Source organism: Mustela nigripes, chromosome 5, assembly GCF_022355385.1.
Source record: "Mustela nigripes isolate SB6536 chromosome 5, MUSNIG.SB6536, whole genome shotgun sequence".
Classification (NCBI taxonomy): domain Eukaryota; kingdom Metazoa; phylum Chordata; class Mammalia; order Carnivora; family Mustelidae; genus Mustela; species Mustela nigripes.
In genome coordinates this window covers 133,797,237-133,822,726 of record NC_081561.1, presented here as the reverse complement: position 1 = coordinate 133,822,726, position 25,490 = coordinate 133,797,237, and the positions used below count along the sequence as shown (strand labels likewise).

At 45.9% G+C, this 25,490-nt stretch overlaps 1 protein-coding gene across 1 annotated transcript in view; it reads right to left on the bottom strand.

Moving 5' to 3' along the window:
- PPP1R14C (protein phosphatase 1 regulatory inhibitor subunit 14C) overlaps window positions 1–23,936 on the bottom strand; it is an 88,243-nt gene extending 64,307 nt beyond the window's left edge. The window contains exon 1 of the mRNA XM_059399282.1: window positions 23,009–23,936. Coding sequence (XP_059255265.1) covers window positions 23,009–23,311 — 303 coding nt within the window. The 5' untranslated portion in view covers window positions 23,312–23,936. The remainder of the gene's footprint in view (window positions 1–23,008) is intronic.
- Window positions 23,937–25,490: the final 1,554 nt, after the last annotated feature.

Below are 25,490 nucleotides of genomic sequence, written 5' to 3'. Positions count from 1 at the left end.
GTGCAAATCCTTGTTCAACTACATACTGGCTGTGTGACCATGGCCAGTTACTCCCGTTTCTATGCCTCAGTTTCTAACTGGTCTCCTTCATAGGTACTGCCCTAAAGGCCGAGTAAGATAAATAATGAAAGAACATAGTTCCTGCACACAGCAGGACTCAAGGTTGGCAACTGTGAGATAGGAAGCAATGTTAGGGAGGCTGCCAAGAGATCCCCCAGTCTGCAGAAGAGGGCCAAAGTAGAATCTGGGAAGTAGTGCAAAATCATGTTTGAAGGGTTAGAAAAGAGGCTGTGAGGAGCTCAGCTTTCAGCCAGGAAGGGTCTGAGCTACCTCAAAGGGGTCCATTTTCCGATGGTTCCCTGCCCGTTCTGGGCAGCTCCCAAGAAGGTCAGAAAATCTGGGGACAGGAATCCAATAGTAATATGCCAGGGTCCACAAGCGAGTTAGTAGTAAGTAGCTGAGGCTAAGCTCAGGCACTTTCATGAGAATGGAAAAGCAGGGTGGGAATAAGGGACTAGATTAGGTGGCTGAGAGTGGGTGGGACATGAGAGGAGCCAACGACAAACACCACCAGATGCGATCTGATAGATCCTGGATTAGGTCCTGCTAGAGAAAAAGGACATTAGTGGAAAAAACCCCAGGGAAATAGAAATAAAGACTGTGGTTGAGCTAATAGTATTATACCAGTGTTGACTTCTTGGTTTTCATAAATGTACATGAAAAGATGTTAACATTGGTGACAGGGGAACAGGAAAACTCATCAGTGTCTCTGCAACTCTTCTGTAAATCTAAAATTACTTCAAAAACAAACACAACCCAGGTCTGTTGGGGTGATTCACCACACCATCAATAAAAAGAGGGAAGCCATAGCAAGTGCCAGTTTGGCCTTAAGATGATTTGACTGAGTGACACTAAGAGCAATATGGCTGACGCTAGACCCAGGAGATACCCAAGCATGGGATGTGAGAACCTGACTTCACCCCCACATCTGGCCACTCGATGAAGCTGGATGAATCTGGCCTTTTAGGGACACGGAGCAGCCTGACTGTCCCTTCAGATTCCTTGCTGGGAGCCCATCTCTGCACCCATTATGCACAGCACCCACACACCCACTGCTTTCCTGTTACAGATCTGTGCCCACCAGGAGAGATGTCAGATAGGATTTCCAAAGAATTTTATCTTCAGACTAAGGAGCTTCTATTTTGAGGCCCATAATAAACCAAGTCTTCTTAAGGAAAGAAGAAATATCCATAACACCAACTCCCAATAGCCCAAAGGAAGAAGAATCACAAGCTGGTGAGCAGAGCAGAGCTGGGCTTCAGATTCAGGTATGCCTTGCTCTGCAGGCCATGTGCTTCCCACCACTCCACAGGGCCCCATATGGGAAGTCTAGTGTGGTCTGCCGCATTAACACACACACACCAAAATACAGCTTTACAGAAGAGCTCCACCACGTCATAAAGGCACCAGTGCCCCAGGGTTAGAAAGATCTAGAAAGCTGTCTGGTTTCATTAACCCAAGAGAATCAAATATTTCCTATCTATAGGAAATTAAAATATTAGTTCTGAATGTCAGAAATACCATATAATGAGTATATATGGATATATATATAGGTTTTATATATATATATACATACCTATGAATACATAATAAGCCTGTATAATAAATATCCTTTATAGATGGGTGTTGAAACAGTAAAATAAACTCTTCATCAAAAAATCGGAACTACAAACCACCCACCACATAACAAGCACTAATAAACGTTTGCTGATTTTACTTAATGACATGGAGGTCTTTGAATGAATCTTTTCCCAATAAAACACGTCTTGTCCTAAATCATGGAATCAGGAATCATGTTCTTTTCATGAGAATGAAGCTGGAGAGCAACAGGAGAAAGACACTAAATTCCAGGGATGGTTTGGGGCGGAGAAGCCCGTGTCCCTCCACCGTCAAGTGCAAAGGTCAGCGGTAGATTCTGTACCAGGACAGGAGAAACCTGAGCGGCGGAAGCCTGGGACTATCCTTTCACTGGCTGTAGATGGAATTCAAGTGGCGGGTGAAGAGGTCAGAATGGATGGGGGGGTCTCTCTTAACTAAAGGTTTCTGGGATTCTCTTGGAGAGTTGGTTGGACTGTGGTTATGCTCGGATAAGATGGTGTCACCTCCCTCAGCTACAAGGGACTGGGTATGTGCCGGAAACGGCTCACAGCTGACGAGAGACAACTGTTAACCTTCCAGGGATTTTATGAGCCAACTACCAAGCACAGCCCCTGAAAATTAAATTATATAAACATACAAGGAAGTTAGTGACAAGTAAAATAAAGTTAATAAATGCTCAAAGTTTAGCACTTTTTAATGACTTCATTACCTTTCACTCCAGTCTACACTTTGGAGGTTGCTTACATCTACTGGGTCTGTATGGAGGAAATATTCGTCCCTGCTCCACACTCAGTGACTTCACAGTGGGAGCCTGAGATCAAATTGGTGGTGTGGGGGGGAGGGGCACTAATCCACACCAACAAAAGGCACAAATGCTATAAATCAGGGTTGGTTGGTTGGTTGGTTTCCTGAGGACCAGCTGTTGAACATTTACCAGCAACCCACTGGATACCTGTGTCCTTCAGAGACAAATGGGAAACTGCACTGTGTTGGGCAGGGGTGGGGGAGGGGAGGAAAAGCAGTTGGGCAGGGGAGGGAGGTGGAGGGACCAGGGTAAGGAAGAGTGGGGAGAGAGAACAGCAGGAAAGGAAGCAAGAAGAGCCAGACAGAGAGAGGGGGAGAGAGAGGAAGAGAGAAGGAAGAGAGAGAGAGAGAAAAAAATACTTATTATCCTGAGGAAAACAATGGTTCTCTATAAGCAAGTTATTTTAGATAAACTACACTGGGCCTCTTTTTCTGAAAATCTCTCTAACATATTACTCATGTGTCTGCCTTGTGAAGCAGAGGCTACCAACAGAATTAGTATTTTCTTAATGACTCAGGTCAGCTCTGTGAGCAGACGTTCCTTTGTGCTGCATTATTACCCTCCAGGCCACTGGCACGCATGGAGCTCTTTCTGTCTTCTGTGAGACGGCTCCAATCTTCTGAGCTTTTTATAGATTCTCTGTCAACCCCTCACCGTCAGGCTGTCAGCTGTCACTAGGAGACTTTTTCCCAGTACTTCAAGCGAGCCTCATGGTGTGCGCCTTCTAGAGCCTGGTGAGTTAAGAAGTCAGGAGGCCAAGCTTGTTGGAATTGTGGCTCAAGGAAGAGTTGACATGCTCTCCCCAGCCCAAGACTCCCCCCCCCCCACCAATAAATGAAAACATAAACTGCAGGGCAGCTCCTCAGGTTCTCGAAATCCCCCATCTGCTTTCTCCCGGGTTCTTTGCTGTGTTTGAAATGGCTGAAGTCGCAGAATTAGTGGCCTCGGGATAGCTGAGGTTTCGCTAAATATGCTACACGTTCAAGGAGAGAAACTAAAAACAAAACAGAGCCGACGTTGACTAATATGAAAGCAAATAAAAGTTCTATCAAGTAAGTGACAGTCGATAGCACAGACACCCTGTTCTCTTGCCAGTCTCTTTGCTTTGCCTGAGGCAGAGGGCAGAGCCAGCCATGGCCCGGCTCCCTGGCTGTCTCTTCCAGAGTCCACAAAAGGCTCCAAACAGGAGGAACTGGAAACTATCAGAAACCAGGCAGCAGGGGCGCCTGGGTGGCTCAGGTCATGATTTCAGGGTCCTGGGATCGAGTCCCGCATCAGGCTCTCTGCTCGGCAGGGAGCCGTCTCCCTCTCTCTCTCTGCCTGCCTCTCCCTCTACTTGCGATTTCTGTCTGTCAAATAGATAAATAAAATCTTAAAAAAAAAAAAGAAAAGAAAAGAAAAGAAACAGGCAGCAGTAGGCGAGAAAGAGCTGACAGGGGCAGCCCCACCTTCCAGCAGCTAATGTCAAGCGCTGGCCCCAGCTTAGACCATCAGCCCACCCCAGCCCACCCCACCACGCCTCATGAACACCCCCGTGGGGAGGCAAGGAGCAGAGAGGTCCTGTGATGTGAACCAGGGCCCTACCATAACCAAGCAAGATGGCGGCAGTGGAGACGCCATCCATAGACAGGCCCCCTGATGGACAGGTACCAGCAACAGTGGCTCTTAGCATGCCCCCCATTTGTAGTGCAATCTGATGTAAGGACAACTGACTGGCCCCTTCTGGGCACAATGCCAGCCTCCAGAAAACACGCGTCTCCATTACACTGGATGTGGTCTTGGGGCTGGCACTAAATTCTGAAAATAAGGAAAGCATTTAACTGCTCATTGAATCCACTAATAGTGCGCTTTTAAAAAATAAATAATGTGCTTTTTAAAAAAAAAAAATTTAATCACTTTTCTTTTGTAGGGTTCAATTTGTTTTAAAATATTCTGATAGCAACATAAAAGTTCTAATGCTTAGGCCTATTGCCTGTTTACCCAGACTGTCACACACAAAAAATTTTAAATAACTACAATAGAATAAGCTATCCTAGCAATAGAAGAAAATTCCAAAAATTACCCTTCTTGTACTGAGTATTTAACTTGTAAAGAAAGAAGCATTTAGCTTATAAAGAAAGAAACAACAAATATTCTAAAATTAAAAATGGAAACTCTGGAAGGAATCCCATTATTTAGTAGTTCTCCTTTATGCCTGGTACATAGTAGACCCATAACAAATTTTAATGGGTGACTGGCTGGATGGTTGAATAGATACAGTAATACCGACTAGATGGTCTGAAGTTAGCTGACCTTCCCTAGGACTTCCACCAGCAGGATGACTCCAAAACCATATTGGGGCATGTTGAAGAAATATAATTAACTAGTCAAGTAAAGTCTTTTCTAAAATGAAATCTGAGTATCTTTTCTTTGAGCCTGAGCCTAGAGATTTTAAATACACTTGTCTAAAGGCAAGTTCAGACCTGCCCCTTGAATAGTTGATATTTACTAACCATTTACCATTTTAGTGCATGGGTCACCGTGCCAGGAAATGAAAATGGAAGTATTGTGCGCAAGACGGGAAGGCTTAACCCAACATTAAAATACACTCAGCAGAATCTGTAACAGACCCACAGAGAAGCGGTCCCCTGATTTGTGACAATAGTGCACTGGAGAGAGGATGACACTTAATGAATGGTACAGGGTCAACTGGAGGGGAAAAAATGAATCTTGATCCCTACCTTATACCATAAAAATCAATTTCAGATAGATTACAGATCTAAATATAAAAGGTAAAACAGCGAAGCTCCAAAAAGTAACATACAAGAACATCTCCATGACCTTGAAGCAAAGATTTCTCCAACAGGATGCAAAATGCAGAAAACTGGTAAACTGAACAATATTACTATTAAAAACGTCTATTCATCAAAAGACACTTACCATTATAAGAGTGAAAAAAAAGGCAGCTCACAAGGTGGGAGAAAATACTCAAACAACATGTTATTTCTGACCAAGGACGCTTATCTAGGATGTATAAAGATTAGTAGCCAGGATTCATAAAAATCAGTACGACTGACAACTCTACTCAACGTTTTACTTTTCAGTGGGCCAAAGATTTGAACAGGCACTTCGCAAAGAGGATCCCCAAAGTATCAATAAGCGTATGAAAAGGGGCTGAACTTTCTAAGTCCTTGGGTAAATGCCAACTAACACCCCAATGTGATGGTCTCCCTAAGAGTGAAAGTGAAAAAGAGAAAGCACCAAGTGTTGGCAAGGATGGGAAACAACTGGTCGTCTCCTTACCTCGGTGGGAGTGTAAGTCAGTCTAATTACTCTTGGCTGACATATATACAATCCTCTGGAAATATACAGTCTGCAAAGCCGAACATATGCACTCCTACTAAGCCAGCAATCTCGCCACAATGCGTAGAACCCAGCAGAAACGCAGACATATGTTCACCAAAAGACGTGTGCGGTAACGTTCACAGCACCTCGATTCGGAACAGCCCCAAACTGGAAACCTTTCAAATGCCCATGAGAAGCAGAACAGATGAAAAAGAAGTGTGACCACTCACATGTGGAATGGGATGGCCACTAAAATGAGCAAACTTCAGTGACATGTACCCCCAAGGCCTTTGCCACTGCAGTCATCTCTCATCATAGAGGTTCAGGTGCCCGTGTGACCACTTACCTTGGGAGGCCCATCCTTGGTCCCACCAAACAGGCCACAGTGTACCCTTTATCCCCCAGGCCTGTTCTGTTTCCTTCACAGCACTTCTCCTGAGCTGAACCCACTTCGGTTTGCTTACTGTGTTTGTGTTTGGAGCACAGACTCTTGGCGCCTTTGGTTCACTGCAGGGTCCCCGGCACCTGGGCCCTGCCGTCTGGCATAGTTACCCAACTGATCTGAAGCTTATATCCACAGAACAGCCTGCATGCAAATGTGTGTATCGGGTATATTTATAATTGCCCAAAACCCAAAGCAACCAAGATGTCCTCCAACAGCCAAATGGACAAATAAAATGTGGTACATTTATACAATGTGACATTATTCAGTTATAAAAAGAGCTGAGCTACCAAGTCACAAAAAGACGTAGATGATTATTAAATGCCTATTGCTAAGTAAAAGAAGCCGGGCTGAAAAGGCTTTATACTGTCTGGTTCCAGTTCTATGCCCTTCCAGAAAAGGCACAACTACAGCAATGCTAAAAAGATTGGCGGTTATCAGGGGCTTGGGGAGAAGCAGAAAGAGCTGAATGGGTGAGGCACAGGAGACTTTTTTACGGCGATGATATTATTCTATGTGATATTGTTTTTTATTATTAATTTTTATTTTTTATAAGTTTTTATTTTTTTATTAACATATAATATATTATTAGCCCCAGGGGTACAGGTCTGAATCATCAGGTTTACACACTTCACAGCACTCACCATAGCACATACCCTCCCCAATGTCCATAACCCAACCACCCTCTCCCTACTCCCTCCCCCTGGCCACCCTCAGTTTGTTTTGTGAGATTAAGAGTCTCTTATGGTTTGTCTTGTTTCAATTATTCCTTTCCTACCCCCCAAACTCCCCATGTTGCCTCTCAACTTCCTCATATCAGGGAGATCATATGATACTTGTCTTTCTCTGATTGACTTATTTCACTAAGTATAATACCCTCTAGTTCCATCCACATCACCGCAAATGGCAAGATTTCATTTCTTTTGATGGCTGCATAGTATTCCATTGTTATTCTATGTGATATTGTGAGAGTACACATGACACTCTACATTTGTCGAAACCCAGAGAACTCTACAGTGCAAAGAGTAAGTCTTTCGTATGCACATTAAAAAAAAAAATCATTTAGGGGATTGGGGGATCTCAGGAAGGGATGCAGAATGTGACAAACTAATCTTACCAAGGACACCATGATTTCCCAAAGCATTACCAGTGCTTAGTCGGCAAAGGTAAAGAATAGAATATGAACAAAATTGTTAGCTTACTTTTTCCTTAATTATTTGCACTTGAAAATAAAAACATCTACTGGGTATTTACCCCAAAGATACTGATGTAGTGAAAAGAAGGGCCATCTGTACCCCAATGTTTATAGCAGCAATGGCCATGGTCGCCAAACTGTGGAAAGAACCAAGATGCCCTTCAATGGACGAATGGATAAGGAAGTATTGTGGAGTATTGTGCCTCCATCAGAAAGGATGAATACCCAACTTTTGTAGCAACATGGACGATACTGGAAGAGATTATGCTGAGTGAAATAAGTCAAGCAGAGAGAGTTAATTATCATATGGTTTCACTTATTTGTGGAGCATAACAAATAGCATGGAGGACAAGGGTTGTTAGAGAGAAGAAGGGAGTTGGGGTAAATTGGAAGGGGAGGTGAACCATGAGAGACTTTGGACTCTGAAAAACAATCAGGGTTTTGAAGGGGCGGGGGGTGGGAGGTTGGGGTACCAGGTGGTGGGTATTAGAGAGGGCACGGATTAAACGGAGCACTGGGTGTGGTGCAACAACAATGAATACTGTTACACTGAAAAGAAATTTTTAAAAAAAAGGAAAAAAATTTTTAAAAAATAAATAAAAACCTCTTGGCTGCCTCAGAAAGGGGAGAAGGCAAAGCCCCAGAAAATTTGCTCTTAACATGGTAAAGCTCTGTGACAGGGGAGCTGGTGTCCTTGAAGGCGGGGAGCCCTTTCCTCACAGGTGACGACAGGCATACCCACGCCCACCGCCTTTTTAAAAGAACCATAGCTTTCTCACATAAAAGGAATGCATTCATTGGTTTACATACATTGTAAACAAAATAAAAATTATAATAATGACACTAAAAACACTATTAATATTTATTACCCATCTTTGCAACCCTTTTTCTAGGCATACATGGAAGATAACCTATAAAAAGGACTTTGATCCAGAATGAATGTTATATGATAATAGATATATTATCACTTAACTCACATGCAATAATTCTCTTGAACTGAAAAGGTAATTCTCTTGAAGCAGCCCAGCAACATTTTTTATCCCGAGGCACTGGCAAGGTTATTCCATAATCATAAATCCTGGTGTGTGACCAAAATTTTCAACCATGGCCTAATTTTTTTTTTTTTTTTCAAAACAAAAACTTCAAGAGCCTCTGTTCTCTTTTTGGCCAAAGAATGTATCTTTACCTTGAGTATTTGTAATAAGAAGACTGAATGAATCGATCGTGGTAAAAAGAGCAGAGATGTTGCTAATGGTACTTTCATAAATACCGCACGCTTCTTCTGGGATGATTTTCTTAACGTTATTAACCCTCAAAACATCCCTGACAGGGCTGGATCATTTAAAAGGGGAAATTAAAGGAACCCAAGGCTGACGCCTCAGAAACTTACTGTGAATAAAGGCAGGTGCAGGGAGCCTGCTTCATCCTTCTGGGCAGACCAAGCCCATTTCTGCTCCAGGGCGATGCCCCATCTCCCTTATAATGTGATGCCCGCACCAGGCCGGACATCTAGGCATTTTTTTTTTTTTTAAGATTTTATTTATTTACTTATTTGTCAGAGAGAGAGAGAGAGAGAGCGCACAAGCACGGGGGGGCAGCAGGCAGAAGGAGAGAGAGAAGCAGGCTTCCCACTGAGCAGGGAACCTGATTCGGGGCTCCATCCCAGAACCCTGGGATCATGACCTGAGCCAAAGGCTTAACCCACCGAGCCACCCAAGCCAGGCATTAAGCATTTAAAAGAAACCCAAGGTCAAAACCAATAAGGGATCCTGAAATGAGACAACTTATTTCCTACCACCAGCAGGAAGCCATATGTAGGAACCTTCCCATTTGTTCTGATTTTCTAAAGTGGGGCCAGAGAGAAAAAGACAGCCGGCATTCCTTGAGAAGAAGGCTGGTCTACACCCCACACACCAGACCGGCTCAGAGCCCCCAGCCTCGCACCTGCGGCGGGGGACAGTGGCTTCGTCATAATAACTGACTTGAGAACCAATACTTTGCTAAATGTTCTATGTATTCTCTGTATCTCTTTTTTTTTTTTTTTTTTTTAGATTTTATTTATTTATTTGATAGATCACAGGTAGGCAAAGAGATAGGCAGAGAGAGAGGGGGGAAGCAGGCTCCCCTCTGAGCAGAGAGCCCGATGCAGGGCTCGATCCCATGACCCTGAGATCATGATCGGAGTCAAAGGCAGAGACTTAACCCACTGAGCCCCCAGGTGCCCCTCATTCTTTGCCCTCCTTCAGTGTCTTTAACTGCTTCACGCAAGGTGTCAATGACAAACAGACCAGTTCCTCATTTTCTTCTTCTTTAGAGCAAAACGAGTTAATTCGAACTTGGGATATTTCACTTAACAAAGTGCAGCCCACTCTCCCTCTCTGATTTTTATATGCGAATATCCTAGAGGTTTGAGACATGAATGGCAGCTAAATGCTTTTAAAGTCTCAGGCTAGTTTAGACGATGTTCTGTTTACCTAAATACACACGTTTTTATTTAAACATCCATCCATACAAACTGCTTCTGGCAGAAGATTCCTGAATGCTGAACCATCTGGGCTTTGCTGCAGAAATGGGATATTCTAGCTTAACAAAAGGCACTTGTCTACCAGAGATAGTACATGTTATTTTATTTTTTAGTTGTAATATTTGTAGGCTCTTTTCGTTGTGGCAAGCATAATCCTGTTTTCACACCAAATCAATGACTCATCTTCTCTTGACTTGTCGGAGAGCTGCCACACCCCATCACCAACAGAAGAAAAACCAGCTGACTAATGAGAATTGTTAGGTAGAGCACTGGCCCTAAGAACCAAAGATCATCTTTACCAATCTGAAATCTCAACACCTTACCTCTTTGGCTTGAAACAGATCAGATTCTTTTAACATCTGCAGAAATGAATGGAGCATCTACATCCATTGTACGACTGACACATAAAATAGAAAAGATATTAACAGATGATTGAAAAAGCAGCTCAGGGCAAAAATATCCTTTAACAAAAGCGAGGGAAGCTGGTAAGACGTCTGTACATTTTATTTAGAAGCCTCGTTTCTCTACTTCTATCACGTGACAGGTAAAAGCTGACGCTTTCAAACAGGTTGGAGAAAAGACCCACTGTGCAACCAATGCTTTATTTAAAGTGAGTTTCCAACTTCACCTCAAAACTCCATCTGTGTGGACAGCTGAAGAGCGCAAGGGCTCGCGTATACTGTTTGTGCAGACTTGGCCATCCAAGAAATACGCAGTACTCTTCCTATGATATGGACCTGAGAATTGATAGATTTGAATTTTTCCAAAGAAATGCCTGAATCCTGTTGATGGTTCATCTAATGAATTGGGAACAAATATATAGAATGGGATCCTGTAAACTGTTCAACTAAGATGAAGCATGTTTGGAAATGTATCCAATGATTAGGCACAAGAACTCTGCTCGAGCCACGGGGGCAGACGTTCTAGAATAGCTGGAAATGACCAGAGTGGTGGGAGGTGACCCTCGAGGTCATGGTTTCGAAGTGTGTATCTTCCTCTTTTTCCTGCCAGTAACTTACACTCGGGCAGGGAACTGAGTCTCTCTGAGCCTCAGTTCTGTTGTTTTATTTTATTTTTTTTAAGATTTTATTTATTTGAAGGGGGGGGAGCACAAGTGGGGGGAGAGGCAGAGGGACAAGAAGACTCCCTGCTGAGCACAGGTGTGGACTCCGGGCTCTATCCCAGGACCTTGAGATCATAACTGAGTCCAAGTCAGATGCTTACCCAAATGAGCCACTCAGGTGCCCTTGAGCCTCAGTTCTGTTGTTTTAAAAATGAGGTAGCTACTGGGACACCTGGGTGGCTCAGTCCGTTAAGCATCTGACTCCTGATTTCAGCTCAGGTCATGATCTCAGGGTTGTGGAACTGAGCCCTCACTAGGCTGGGAGTTTGCTTAAGATTCTCTCTCTCTCTCTCTGACCCTCCCTTCCGTGCTTGTGTTCTCTCTCTTTTAGACAAATAAATCTTTTTTAAAAATGAGGTAGCTGGGTGCCTGGGTGGCTCAGTGGGTTAAGCCACTGCCTTCGGCTCAGGTCACGATCTCAGGGTCCTGGGATCGAGTCCCATATCGGGCTCTCTGCTCAGCAGGGAGCCTGCTTCCCTCTCTCTCTCTCTCTCTGCCTGCCTCTCTCTCCGTCTACTTGTGATCTCTCTCTGTCAAATAAATAAATAAAATCTTTAAAAAAAAATGAGGTAGCTACTTATATGACAGAGTCTTTGTATGGATTGAAAGGGTTATCTGATGGATTGCCTTACGGATTGCATCATCATACAAAATAAACAAATATTATTAAGAGCAAAAAACTCTGCTTTCCACTCCCCCCCAGAACTGTGCATGAAAAATCTCAATTTATTTTTTTTCTATCCTGTGTCATGCTCATTCTCAAACTAACTATAAAATGTCATTCTAGGGATAAATTCCCCAGTGAAAATCAATTTGTTTATACAGATTTCTTCAGCCCCTTTTTTAGGCTACTTCATCTTTTAAAAAAAATTAAATTAAAAAAATTTTATTTCTTAAAGCTGCTACCATTTGCCCTCTCAGATGCTCATTTTATATCAACGCAAGTTAAAAATAAATACCACTATTACTTCATTGTGAACGGCCAAGGTAAAGGACAAATAAAGGAAGAGGAAAAGCCTCCCAAGAGCCAATATTATAAGTTAGACACCAAAAATTTTTAAGTCAAACACGCCAGCTCTTCTTAAAGGTTAACCTAATTAAATTTTTTTTTTAAAGGCAGATAGGGTACCTATGATATCAGCAGTGTCAAGATTTCAAATTTAACCTAGAAGTCAATAGTGGGAAGTGCTGGAGGAGGGAAATAAAGTGTTTTGTTTTTTTCTTTTCTTTTTTTTTTTTTTTTTGATGATTTGAGAATTTATTTACAATCACTGAAAGGAGATGGTTCTAAAAAACATACAAGGAATTACAGTCTCCTTAAACTTGGAATGTTTATTACATATATTTCAACATTTAAATAGAAGCCCATTTTCAAAAGCAATTTTCTACTACTTTCTCATAAAAATATAAAAAGGGACAACATTCATATTTTTAAAAATCCATAGTTAGCCCAAATCAGGGTTTTTCTACAAATGGTACCTCTTTCCAAAAAGCTTAAAAGACATCACAGAATGATGTCATGCGAAACTAAGTAATTTCACCACAGCAGAGTATTTTACTTTTAAGAAACATTGTGCAGTATTTCTCTCTAACTTACATGCTACATTTCAACTGTGTATATGGTATGTAAACACACCAGATTAATCCAAGTCACTCATATTTATGTAGTAGAGTGTCAGATATGACCAATTTCCATGTAAACCATCAAGCTGAGATCAAGAATTGGAAATAAGGTGTTTCAAAAGGTTTCTCAATCTGATTCTTCCTATCCAAGCCATGTTACCCAAGAGACTACACCAAGGGAAGGATGGATACACTCTCATTGAGCTACTGGAATTAGCTCTGCAAGTAGATGCTCCTTTGGTGAACTAGCCTAATGCCTGTCTCACGTTTGCCTTAAGAGAGAAAGACCCTTCGGTTACTGCTTTAAGTATCACCCTGTCTTCAATAAACCCCATTTTCTGCAGTGCAGGGCACCCCTATCATAGAAGCTCTGAAGCGTACAGCCTAAAAACCCTAGACCACCCTCATTTTTTCAGATAAGGAAAGAAAACCTGAAAACAGAAGTCTGGCATGAATATGACTTGCCAAGACCATCCAGCTAATTAAGCAGCATCCCAACTAGTTCAAATCCCACAGGCCGGGGTCTCTTCCCATGACATCCTGGGAACAATGGACGTGCTTTGGGTCCATAGATTTCATAAATGCCAAGAAGGTTCCAGAGCCCACAAATAATATATTCATTGATTCCTGTTCATTGATTCCTGAAGTTCACTTGTTAAGCGATTACTTTGTCTTACTTAAAGCCCTACTTCCTATAGATAATTAAAGTGTGCTTAGTCATTTACATTTTCAAGTGAACAAATTTATCATATCCTTTCCTGTGAAAGGGCTTTGAGTAAAAGAAGCAGCACAGAGTCACTATGTAGTAAAAGAACGTACTGAACTAAGACAACCGCAAACAGGACATAGGCTCTGCCCTCATAGGACTTCGATCACATGGACACCTCCATTCTTCTCCTGTAACAGAAAGGATTCCTTTCTTTTTCTTTTGCCCTTAAACAATGTTAAAGGACAAAGGCTTCCTAGTCCCCTTTCCTCATTTTGCAAATATCTGCTGGAAATGAATGAACCCCATCAACCAACCCACCAATCCATCAATCTTCCAAAGTTCCTTCCACAGTTGGCCCTGAGGAATCTTCAAAAAAGGAAAAGCCCTTCATTGATCATTTTTTTCCTCAACCATAAAGTCATGTGTTAGAGATGAACCTGCACTCCGGTGTCTTCTTTTTTCTCAGGTCTTACACAGTGAAACAGATTTCCAGAGCACCAGTCCTGACTCAGAAAAACCTGGTGAGACCTTACTGGCCGAAACTTTGAAGCGGACGCAGCAATCTTGGCTCTCATTCCCTGTCCTAATAAGACTTGTATGAGCCTGTTGCTCTGAATCTTATCTCCTGATGGAAAAGAGCTCGCCCCCTCCTGGCCCAGCAAGCACAGCCACTCTCAGGGAAATGAACAATGACTGTGCAAATAAAACAGGATTCTTATACATACTGAAAATATAAAATTATGGAGAAGAATGGCAGTAACCTGTGATTACGCCCTCAGAAGACTTTCATCCCCCTGCCTCTGTGCTTTATTCCATTGCCACTTCCTTGCCATTCACGGGTTCATAGGGCTGCACAGATATAATTCACAACCAGGGGAGTGAGCTGAAAGTTTGAGTCAACAATGAAAAAGTAGACTTATAAACCAGGCAGATCCAAATGACATTAGTGTAGTTAATTGAGGTGTGTCTTTCTGAAACGCACAGTTCCAGAAGACGGTCTGGAGGGCGAGTTTCGGTCACACTCACTTGAGGGCCAGGTGCTAGACACCTTAGGGCACCCAGGTGTGTGAGAGACACTGGGGCCTCAGGGACCCCCCCCAAGATCATACCCTCATGAAGCTGCAAGAGACAGGATTACAGACGTGTTCCAAGAAAGGGGGAAGGAAGCACAAGCTCCTGGAGGCCAGTCAGACAGGCTGCCATGAGGGGACGTACCAGAGAAGCTTCTAGAGGAGATACCCCAAGGGTGAGTCTGAAGAACAGGTAACAGGTGGACAAGTGAGGTAGGAGAGGTAGGGAGAGGTGGTCTGGCAGGAGGAGAAGCAAGTCTGAAAGGATCCTGTCTGCCCTGCATGAGGATCTCAGAGGGAGGGGACAGGGGCAAGAGATGGGGTTACAGAGGCAGCAGGCAGGGCGAGCCCCTGAGCACTGGTTGCAGCCTAAGGGCGCATCTTTTGCCATGAAGGCCCATGGGCCATAAGAGGATCCAGTCTGGATTTCAGAAAAACACTCTGAATGGCCGCAGTGAGGGACAGCTGGAGGGGAGGGCTCCGAGGGGGAGGTCCCGGCCCAGGAACCAGAGACCACTATCTGTTCCTGATTATGTCATCCAGAAGGATATGGCCTCTGACTGGAGCCTATTGGTCAAGCCCTCCATAGCTCTATTCCTTGCAGAGTTACTGCAAGGAGGGGTTATCCAGTAGGAACTCAATAAATGGAGCTGCTGGGCGCAGTGGCAGCATCACAGCTATGTGCCTCTGGGGTCAGCATGATCGTAGACAGGGACAGGTCACAGCTTCTCTGGTGCCCCACGATTGCAGAGGAAGAAGAGGAGGTCTGCATAGGAAGGTAAACTCATCTGCCAGCCAGGGAATCATGAGGTTTCCGTGGAGCATCTAAGTGCAGTTGTCCATTTCTTTTTTTTTTTTTTTTTTAAGGTTTTACCTATTTATTTGACAGAGAGAGAGAGCGAGCGCACAAGCAGGGGGAGCAGCAGGCAAGGGAGAGGGAGAAGCAGGCTCCCTGCTGAGCAGGGAACCCGATGTGGTACTCCATCCCTGGACCTTAGGATCATGACCTGAGCTGAAGGCAGATGCTTAACCGACTGAGCCACTCAGGCGTCCCTGGAGATGTCCATTTCAAAACTCTCTGAGTATGTCTGGTCCTCAGAAAACTGATCTGGGCTAAAAATACAGATTGAAGAGCTGTCAGCATATAGCCAGCAACTGAAGCCACGGGAATATTCGTACCACCCAGAAAGAGTGTGCAGGGTGGGTGGGTTGGGGGGGGATCATCACAGAAGGCAGCGCAGGGGTCCAAAGACAGACCCTGTGCAACATCAGACCAAAGAGATGGACAGAGAAAGAAGCCAGAAGGGGGCTGGCGGAGTGGGAGACCCAACGAGGCTGCCCCTGGAGCCAAAGGTTTCCCCAAGGAGTGGCAAAGGGTGCCTACAGAGGCAGGAGTCCAGGGAAAATAAAGACTCATGAGGTCCCCCTGGACTGAGGAACAGCACGGTCCTCAGGGCAGCTGTGGTGCATCAACAGTGTCTGGAGAAGGCTCCAGGAAAATAGATAGTAAGAGTAGCAACCAGAGGGGATACAGGATTGAGGAAGGGAAGCGTTTTTCATGGCAGGCAATGGCTGCTCCTGGTTCTAGCAGGGAGCTGGGCTGCAAACCCGTCCCAGGCAGGAGAGAGATGAAGGGAAGAGAGCCCTGGGCATCCGCACTGGCTGGTGCAGGACAGGGCCAAGGACTGGGCCGCAGGGAAGGAAAGAGCAGGGAAAAGTTGCCTTGAAAAGACAGATGATGGTTTGAAATAGCCGTGAAATAATCAAGCACGGCCTGGGGAGACTAGGGAGTAAACCGCAAAATGAGATGGTGCCCACAGTGGGAAGAAACCATGCAGACCTGGCTCTTCCCTCCTCTCCAAACAGGGGCTCCTCTGCGGAGCGCTGTCAATGAGGTATGGTTGGCCAAGAGCAGCCAGGTGGTTTCAGAGCTGGGAGAAAAGCAAAAGACCCTGGAAGCAAAAAATGTGAATGTCAGGCAAGAACCCGAGGCACAGCTGGTGTGTCGGGGCACAGCAGAAGCAGAGGGAAAGAGGGTGGGCAGGAGACGGGGGGAACATCAGATTCTCAAAAGAATTCCCTCGATCTAAGCTGAAAAAAAATCAATGCACTGCAACCACAATTTGTAAACTCCTGTTTGGAGCAAGTAAGTCAATGAAGGTACGTGTACTTTTCAACAACGCTGAAATAAAACAGTCATAATGCAAGAGTGGGATATGAATTACTGTAACAAAACCATAAATCTGGTTTTTCTTTTCCTAGCCGTGACTCTTAACAAAGAAATGCCACCAACTCATTCAATGCTAAAACATGTTTTCTGGTGATTGACTCTTTTTCATTCATTTCAGTAAAGGCTTAATGACTGAACAACTGTGCTCTACCACACCAGGACAGGTGCAGAGAAAATTAATGCAGATTGAAGTTTAATTTCTCTATACATACAAGAAAACCCACCGGAACTTCCAGAATAAGGAAGATTCTAGGAGAAAAGGGAATGATAGACGATTTGCCCATGTTCAAGTTCAAACACATACCAACATCCCTGACCCAAGTATCCACTCATCTTCTCCAAGTTCTACCAGCAAACAGATGTGAATGCCTTTTCTCTTCCTTCCTGTCCTCTGCCCACATGACAGAGAATAAGTGATAGTGGCTGGTTATGGTTCCAGGTCCAAGGGCAACTGCATACCTACTGTGTTCCAGATCTATGTTCCATGCCTTTCCCATCTGGTCCACACAACAACCCTGCCAAGAGGGCAAGGTGATCCCCTTAAATAGAAGGGGAAGATGGGGCTCCAAGAGGTTATGGAAATTGCCTACACTCTCACGACCACTGAATGCTGGGTCATGATGAGACCTCAAGCAGTGGAGCACTGACTCTCTTAACTGCCGCCTTCACCCCGAATTTCCCTAACTCTGTTCCGAGGGGAAGCATGTGAAATACTTTTCTTCCCTTGGCAATGGAGAATTCTTTTATTCATAGACTTCCAACATGCTTCATTGACTCCTTACAGATTGCATTTATGGAGGTTTAAAAAAAAAAAAAAAAGCAGGTTTTTAAAAAAGTCTATTCATTCTCCAATACCCAAACCCATGATGCTTCACCAAATAACCCACAAACCAAGCTCTCGGCAACAGGTTCTACCTTCTGGCTCAGGTACTAAGAAAACAGCAAAACAGGAGAAGATGATGTCGTAGAGTGGGACTCTATATACAAAACAAGGACCTGAACTTCAAACTAGAAGCCCCATCCAGGCATAAGAACAGCTCCCTGATGGTGGGATTTCCCTGTACACGCAAGATCAGTCAACTCAGGGGCTCCAACAGCCACTTCCGGGGAGTAGACAATACACGGAAGTTCTTAGAAGGTGCCCAGTGCTGTCCTGCCTTGAGGAGCAGTCGGTGCATGGGGAAGGGATGGGGGAACGTGGACCTGCACGGGCACGTTTCAGCCGTGGGCCCTGGGGCAACTTTCTGGCATCTCCATGACTCAGTTTCTATACCCACAAAATGAGAATATCGGGAACTGTGACTAGGACTACATGAACCATACTTGATGCACTGAGAGCATTTCATAAACACCAGCTAATTCTATTACATATGTTCAGGTTTTTCTTTCTGGAGGAGTATTTTTTTTTTTAAGATTTATTTATTTATTCTAGAGAGACAGAGGGGGAGAGGGACAAAGGGGGAGAGAGAGAGAGAGAATCTCAGGCAGACTCCCTGCTGAACATGCAGCCTGACGCGGAGGGCTCGATCTCACCACCCTGAGATCATGCCCTGAACTGAAATCAAGAGTCAAACGCTTAACTGACTGAGCCACCCAGGTGCCCCTCGAGGAGTATTTTTAAAACTGCATGCCACTGTCCAAAAATGTTATGGAATCTATTTATTTTTTAAACTAACTTACTTTGTTAGAAAAAGAGCATGAGCTGGCAGGGAGAGGGCGAGGGAGAGAGAGAATCTTAAGCAGGCTCCATGCCCCACAGAGTGGGAGGTGGGGCTCGATCTCACAACCCTGAGATCCTGACCTGAGTCAAAATCAGGCATCAGACACTTAACTGACTGAGGCACCCAAGTGCCCCTAAAATCAACTTAGAGAGTCACAACCAGCAATTCTGGAAAAAGAAATAAAACAGAATATTGTATTTAAACATGAATAAAGTCCTATTTTGGATGACGCTTGTCATTTTTTCTCTAGCATCCACAGTAATATTGAGCACAGCTTTGTGAATCCATGTGTCTTTCATACATCCATGTGCCCGTGTGTCAGGCAGCAGTCTAAAGGGTATTTCTTTCTAGGGTCACCATCAAAACATTTGGAAAAACACTGATTTACAGAACGAACAATGACAGGGAGTCAGGGAATAGGCAAAGGTATAACATGACAGGAACCACATTTTAAAATGCAGACAGCTGGGGCACCCGGGTGGCTCAGTTGTGCAGCATCTGCCCTTGGCTCAGATCATGATCCCGGGGTCCTGGGATCCAGCCCTGCCTCGGGCCCCCTGCTTGGCAGGAAGCCTGCTTGTCCCTCTCCCACTCCGCCTGCTTATATTCCCTCTCCTGCTGTCTCTATCTCTCTCTCTCTCCAATGAATAAATAAAATCTTTGAAAATAAAAAAAAAATAAAATAAAATGCAGACAGCTGCAAAGGGAAAGCCTAAGTGGACCCTCAGGGTAACCGAGGAAATGCCCTCCGCACACAAGTCTGTTTACGGGGAGCTGCTACAGGAATTGCAATAATCTGAGGTTAACAACAGGCTTTTATTTCCAAAGCAAACCAAATTGCAACACTGGAAGTACAGATGTTATCTGGATGCTGGGCAAGATGAGAAAAAATGATTATGACTTACCCATCTTGCAATACTTGTCAAAGGAGATGCAGTGCCAGATTTCAAATGTTCTTAAAAACTGTCTGGGTTTGGACGAGATATGAAAATGTCTCAAAACAGAAATCCTTCAATGTGGCTACAGATCCATCCTCTAACAGTTCCATTATAACCAAATCCCTGGCTGGAAAATTTAACTATCTGTACAAGAAGATGAAATGGAAAATAACTATAAACATAACTAAGCATTTCATAACTTAGAAAAACACTTCTCTATACATCCAAAAGCCTGTTTGATGTGGTGTGCCGCAATACTGCCCTTACACTGGGTAGGAAGGGCCATGGTCCTGGGTCTTAATCTCCCCACACCCAGCCCCCTGCAGAGTTCCCAGGACCCACTGGACCCACCCAGAAGTGCTGCCCCTCTCATTTCAGGCCCCACTACAGCTCCCCAGAGTTTCCTGATCCAATACCAAGCCATTTCCAGCGTATGAATAGGCTCCTCCTGGATCTGTCCCCCCAAGGGGGCCTTTGCCACCACTGGCCTGAGCCAAAGGTATGACAAAGAGGGACAGAGGGTATAGACAGAGAGTGGGTATGGGAGTGGACACAATGCTCTTCACCAGGTGAGACTGTACCGCGGGAAGAAAAGAAAGCAGGCCCAAGGCCTGGGGATTCTCCAGCTGCATACCAGCTGTGAGCCCTGGGAAGTCCGAGAATTCAAAATTCAAACTTCGCCTTCCAAGTCACTATGGAGATATCACTGTCAAGGTAGGCAGACAGAGTAAATTTTATATCATGCTTGTTACAACTGCATTATCTTTAAATAGGTAGACCTCTGCTTTGAGGGCCTCCATCTGTTCTCTTTGCCTGGGCCCCTGCAAACTTACGAGGCAGGCCTGGTGCTGAGCCGGTGGGTTCATACGGCCATCCGTATGAACCCATGTTCATACGTGCCCTGCCCTTCACCAGCTCTGCGGGCTTGGGAGAGCCGCTGACTCTGTGTCTCAGTTTCCTCGTCTGGAAAGCAGATAACAGCACCCTCTTCATAGGGTTGTTGTAAAGACTAAATCAATTAGTCAGCACACAGTGTCGAGAGCAGCGCCTAATAAGCACTCCACACATGCCGTCTCTAGATTTTTCTCCATATCGAATCGACAGTCACTGCAAACTTCGAACTCAGACTACAGCCAGGAAGGTGTTCTGTGTATTTCTTCCTTCCCACTCCTGATTTAAACATCGTGCTTTACGCCTCTCCAAAAGATCACTATTTTCTATTCCGAAAAGGACAAGTCTTCCAACTGCTGACCGGCCTGATAGACATTCTTCTGAAATTAAATAGGGGTTCATCATCTCCCCCAGCTTGGCAGAAAGCTCAGGCCTCTGGCCAGTTTGAAGTCTGGCAAATTCGCTTTCTGTGTCAATTGCATGAAATGAAAATTTGACAACATTACCAATTTTAATTGTAAAAGGGACAGTCCCTACCCTCTGTATTCATGAAATTCAGAGCTATTAGCCCAGGACAGTCCCTCTCGATTAAGAGCAGAGGCTGAAATACTTGAAGCCATCAGCAAGGAAAGGCTACCAGACCAGAGAAACTAAGCTAAAAATAGAGCCCCACCAGTGCAGAAATAGAGGGAAGAAAACAATTCTTTATATGTCTACTTAGGAGCCCACATGCTTTTTGTCATTAAGGGAAGCTATATTGTCAGCTTGGTAATTAATTACAAACTGCCAACAACCTTCTCAATGACCAATATTCCTTCAACCTACAGTGAGAGAGCAAACAACTTGAAGAGAACACTTGCCACATTGTAATGGCACACTGAGGGCACAGAGCCCCCTCTCAAATCTCTAGTTCGCTGTAGGTCAGAAGGTTTAAAACGGGAAGCGAAATGTACAAGGAAAAGATTCAAGGTCATGTTTACCCTTTCCAATATATTTTTAACCTACACATTCAATACAGTGAACATCCAATCCACCATCCCCCCCCCCCGCCAATTATTCTGAAGAATTTTTAAGATTTTTGATTTGCCAATATGCTAAGGGGCCAGAACTCTCTAGCTTCCCCCCAACTACCCCTAATTAGTCTTCCCTAAAAGGAGTGCTGCTCAAGCACTGTGCATTTCAACAGCAGCATTTCTATTAAATCTTCTCCAAATCCAAAATGGAGTATAAAGGTCAGTATGAAATAAATAAAAATTAACTGGATTCTACAGAGGCAAGACCGAGCACATCCATCCACCCAACAGTCATCCCATCTAAATCAAATAGTGTTTCTTGCAAGAGTTTTGCCAACTTCCTACCAAAAAAAAAAAAAAAAATCAATCCCAGGAACACTTCCTGTGTTGGCCAGTGTTTATTTACACAATTAAGATGGCTTTTTGTAAGAGCCAGGCTGGAGAAAAAATATATTTTTACAAGCCCATTAGTCATATAGTCAAGCTTCATTATATGCTGATCATTCATCAGTAGTCCCTAATGAGGATGCTGTTGCCTCCTGCCAAGAGAACGTGAAGGAAAGGATGTGTTCACAATAGGCCATAAAATGTGTGAAAAACAGAATACCCCAAACCAGGAGAAAAGCCAATGAGTTCATCTGGCTCTCTCTCTCTCTCTCTCTCTCTCTCTCTCTTTTTGCTGAACAGCGTTAACAGCCCTATGGACACGAACCTGCTTTAACTGAGAAGCCGTCTCCTTAATTATTAATTCCCTCCATTTTCCCACCCTTCCCAAACTCCACGCCCTTAAGAGAAGTACAATACTTCATTCAGAATCGCTGTTATTAAAGACTCTCCTGGGCAATCATTTTGGCTTCAGGCATTTTTCTAGCAGACGTCTGCTACAGCTTATTCTAAATCTTCCTCCTAACACCAGGCATCTCTGCAACCGTCGGACTCGGGTGTGAACCTTAGCCCCTGAACCGTGGGAAGTCACAGGGTCCTCGCGGAGGGAAGCTGGTGGATTCCGAGCATCGCGCAAACCACCCGCAGAGCTACCTTCCTTTCATCCAGGCACCTTTCGAGGCTGCCAAAGGCTCTCACTGGGCTCCCATCAATGGGAGTAACCGAGCTCGACCAAGGGGGTTAAAATCTGCTTCAACAAAGCCTAACGTGTGCGGCTTGGGGAAATGCAAGGATAAATTATGGGAGCGCGCGTCGCGGCTGGTTGCAAAAGGGAAAGCGTTCATCTCCTGATTTTGATGTAGAATTTCAGGAACCAAGGGGTCCTCTGGGATCCCCAGAACCTCTCCTCTCCGATAAGCAGCTTTCAGGTCCCTTCCCTGCTCCCTCCCCACAGAAGCCGGGATTGCTAGGATCTCAGCAGTTAAGAACTGTTTTTGTGGGGTTAGGCGCAGCTGGCGTGAGCCCTTCCGAGCCCCGCTGCGTGGAGCTGCCTCTGGAGCCTAGAAGCGTCCCCCCACCCCCGGCTCCGAGAAAAGCAATGTGCTTAGCAAAACCCATCCTTCCTTACTGCCATCCAAGGGGCCCGCACCTCTGAGGGCACCGGGCATCTGGGCCCAGGCAGAGGCGTCCCAACTGTGGCGCCCCGGCGCCAGAGGGCACCCCGGAGAGAGCACGCCCTGCGCCTAGCTCCCAGAGCTGGGTCCCAGGGAGTCAGGGGCCCAGGGACAGAGAATTCCTGTGTGGGCACCGAGCGGCGAGGGAGGCCCACGACCCTCCCGGCCCCGCGCTCAGGTACCTCGCAGCCATACAGCTGACCCAGCTGCTCCACGATCCACTCCTCTAGCACGAGCCGCTTCCGAAGCTCCTTGCGATCGTATTTCACTGTCACTTTTCCCTGCTGGTGGCGTCGCTGCTGCTGCTGCTGCTGAACCTGCCCCGCCGCGGTCGCCGTGGCCACCGGCGCCGAGTCCTCCCTGGAGGAGCCACTGCTCGAGCCCGGGCTGCCGGCGCCGCCCCGGGGACTCTGGAAGAAAACCCGCGCGCCGCCGCCGCCGCCGGCCCCACCGGCCGCCTCGCTGCTGCCCGTCGCCACCGACATGTCCCCGCGCGCGCCAGAGCCCGAGTGCTGCCCGGAGGAGGGGCGCGCGGAGCGCGCCCGGCGCCGCTACCACCTCCGGCCGGGCAGCGGCATGCGAGGGGCTCGCCCGCACCTGCTCCGCGCGCCGCGCACGCCCGGCAGCCCGGCTCCAGGGGAGGTCGGGAGGAGCCGAGGCGACAGCGAGGAGGACGGGCGGGGGAGGGCGGGGAACAGGGAGGGGCGGGGACCGCAGCCTTAAAGACGCCGCGGAGGACCCTCTCGCTCCAGCCCCGGGAGGCGGATCCCGCGCGTCGCAGGCACTGGGCCCGGGGCGTGGGAGCGGCGCGCGGAGGCGGGAATGTGTGCGCGCCGGCACGCGCAGCCGCCTGCGCGTAGACACCGGAGAGGGCTGTCTTGGGTCTGGTGCCAGAGATGGTCCGCCGCGCGGATGACGGTGTCCTCTCCGGCCAGAGACGCGGAATTGCGCTTTTTGCCCCCAGCGGTGCGGGAGCGCACGCTACCCGCCGCCTCCTGCGGCGTCGGCCCCGCGCTGCCCCGGGGGCAGGGCTCCGCCGGGAGCGGGACGCGCGGAGGGACGGCGCCGCAGGTTCCTCGCGAAGCTTTCCTTGCCTCTCCCTCTTCGGGTGGCGGGGAAGCGTCTCTCTCCCTCCTGGCCCCACCCTCCAGCTCCAAACACATTCCTATTCATGCCACTTCCTCTCTCAGATTGTGAGAAAAATTGACGAGGCGATGTTTGTGCAATCAGACGATCAAAGCGCCTGAGAAATTCTCTTCAGACCAGTTTTTCTCTCCTTACAAAGTGTCTGTTTATTCGGAGACGGAGCATTCTTATATCTTTGTATCTAAAGGACCGCAAGCTTGATCCACCGCTTGGCTAAGAGGCTGGGGACCTCCAGACAGCAAACATTTCTCTAAAGGAGTCAGTGCTGTTCACTGGGCTTACATTTCTAGTATTGTATTCCCTGCCTAGTTTGCTTTCCTGTCTCTCAATACCCCTGCCAAGCTACCCCTTTTTACCGGGGAAAGCCACTGCACTAATTTTACTCTGAAAACATCAGGCTGCCAAGTAGAGTTACAAATGAATGAGCTTATTATAAGGTTTAGGGCAAAGAGATGGGGAGGGAAATTATAAACAGAAAAGTGCATGTGTATGTGTGTAAAATCATAGGGAGACACTACTATATGTCTCCTCTGCATTGCATTTCTGTTCAGGCAACAGAAAGAAAATACAAAGGTGCTCCAACACAGGTAAGTGGCTTTCAAGAACTTTTTGAAAAAGCTGGTGAGGTTTACCAGCAGCTACTCAAAAAAGTTTCTCGGAAGGAAAGTAGATAAAGTTGATTTCTTCTGAGCATTTTCTAGGGTATCCCCCTGTGGGATTCTAGACCAACAGCTGCAAAGGGAAATAAAAGACATAATCAGAAATTTTCTCCCCAGCTTTTCTGGCTCTGCAGTCAACTGGTGTGCAGGGCTTCTCTACCCAGATTTATGATCACCTTTGTTCCGTCCTTTTAAGGTTTTCACCAAGAGCCTGAGAAGGGATTTTCCCCAAGTTCCATGCCTGAAGTTCCTCAGCAGGACAAGGCAGGCCCTGAAGAGTGAAAGGAAAGGATCTAATGGGGGATTGTGTTAAATGGGATGGCTGGTGCGGGGGCCCTGGAGTCCTATCACCATTAGAGGGGGTCAAAGCTGAAACCTTTCTTCCCATGGCAGAAGCCAGCTGTCCTCAAGTTAGGTTCCCCACCCAACTTTTCACAGACAAGTACTAGGATTGGCCCCTAGAGACTGATGACTGTTTTCCACGTCACCTCCACACCCACCTGCCTGGGGCATCAGAGGTTGTTCTAAATTCTGAGTGGGTAGCCAAGAGGGTGAGCTCCTCTGCTTGCAGGGAGGAAAAGGTTGGAAGGCAGGGGTGATCAATGACAGAATAAGCTTGTCTGTCTCCAGCCATCTGGCCCTGGTCCAAGTTAGCTAGCACCAGCTTTAACCAGCCGAACCAACCAGGAGAATTTCAATCAAAACAAAATCAGCTAAAATTATAGTTAGCGAAGGAGAAAACTGCATAAAATCTGCATAAAAATCTGCCCCTCATTCTGGCACTAGGACCAGGCTCTACCAATATTTTGAAAAATTGTGCCTATGATCCAGGAGTATGGCAAAGAGTGGAAAATTCCAA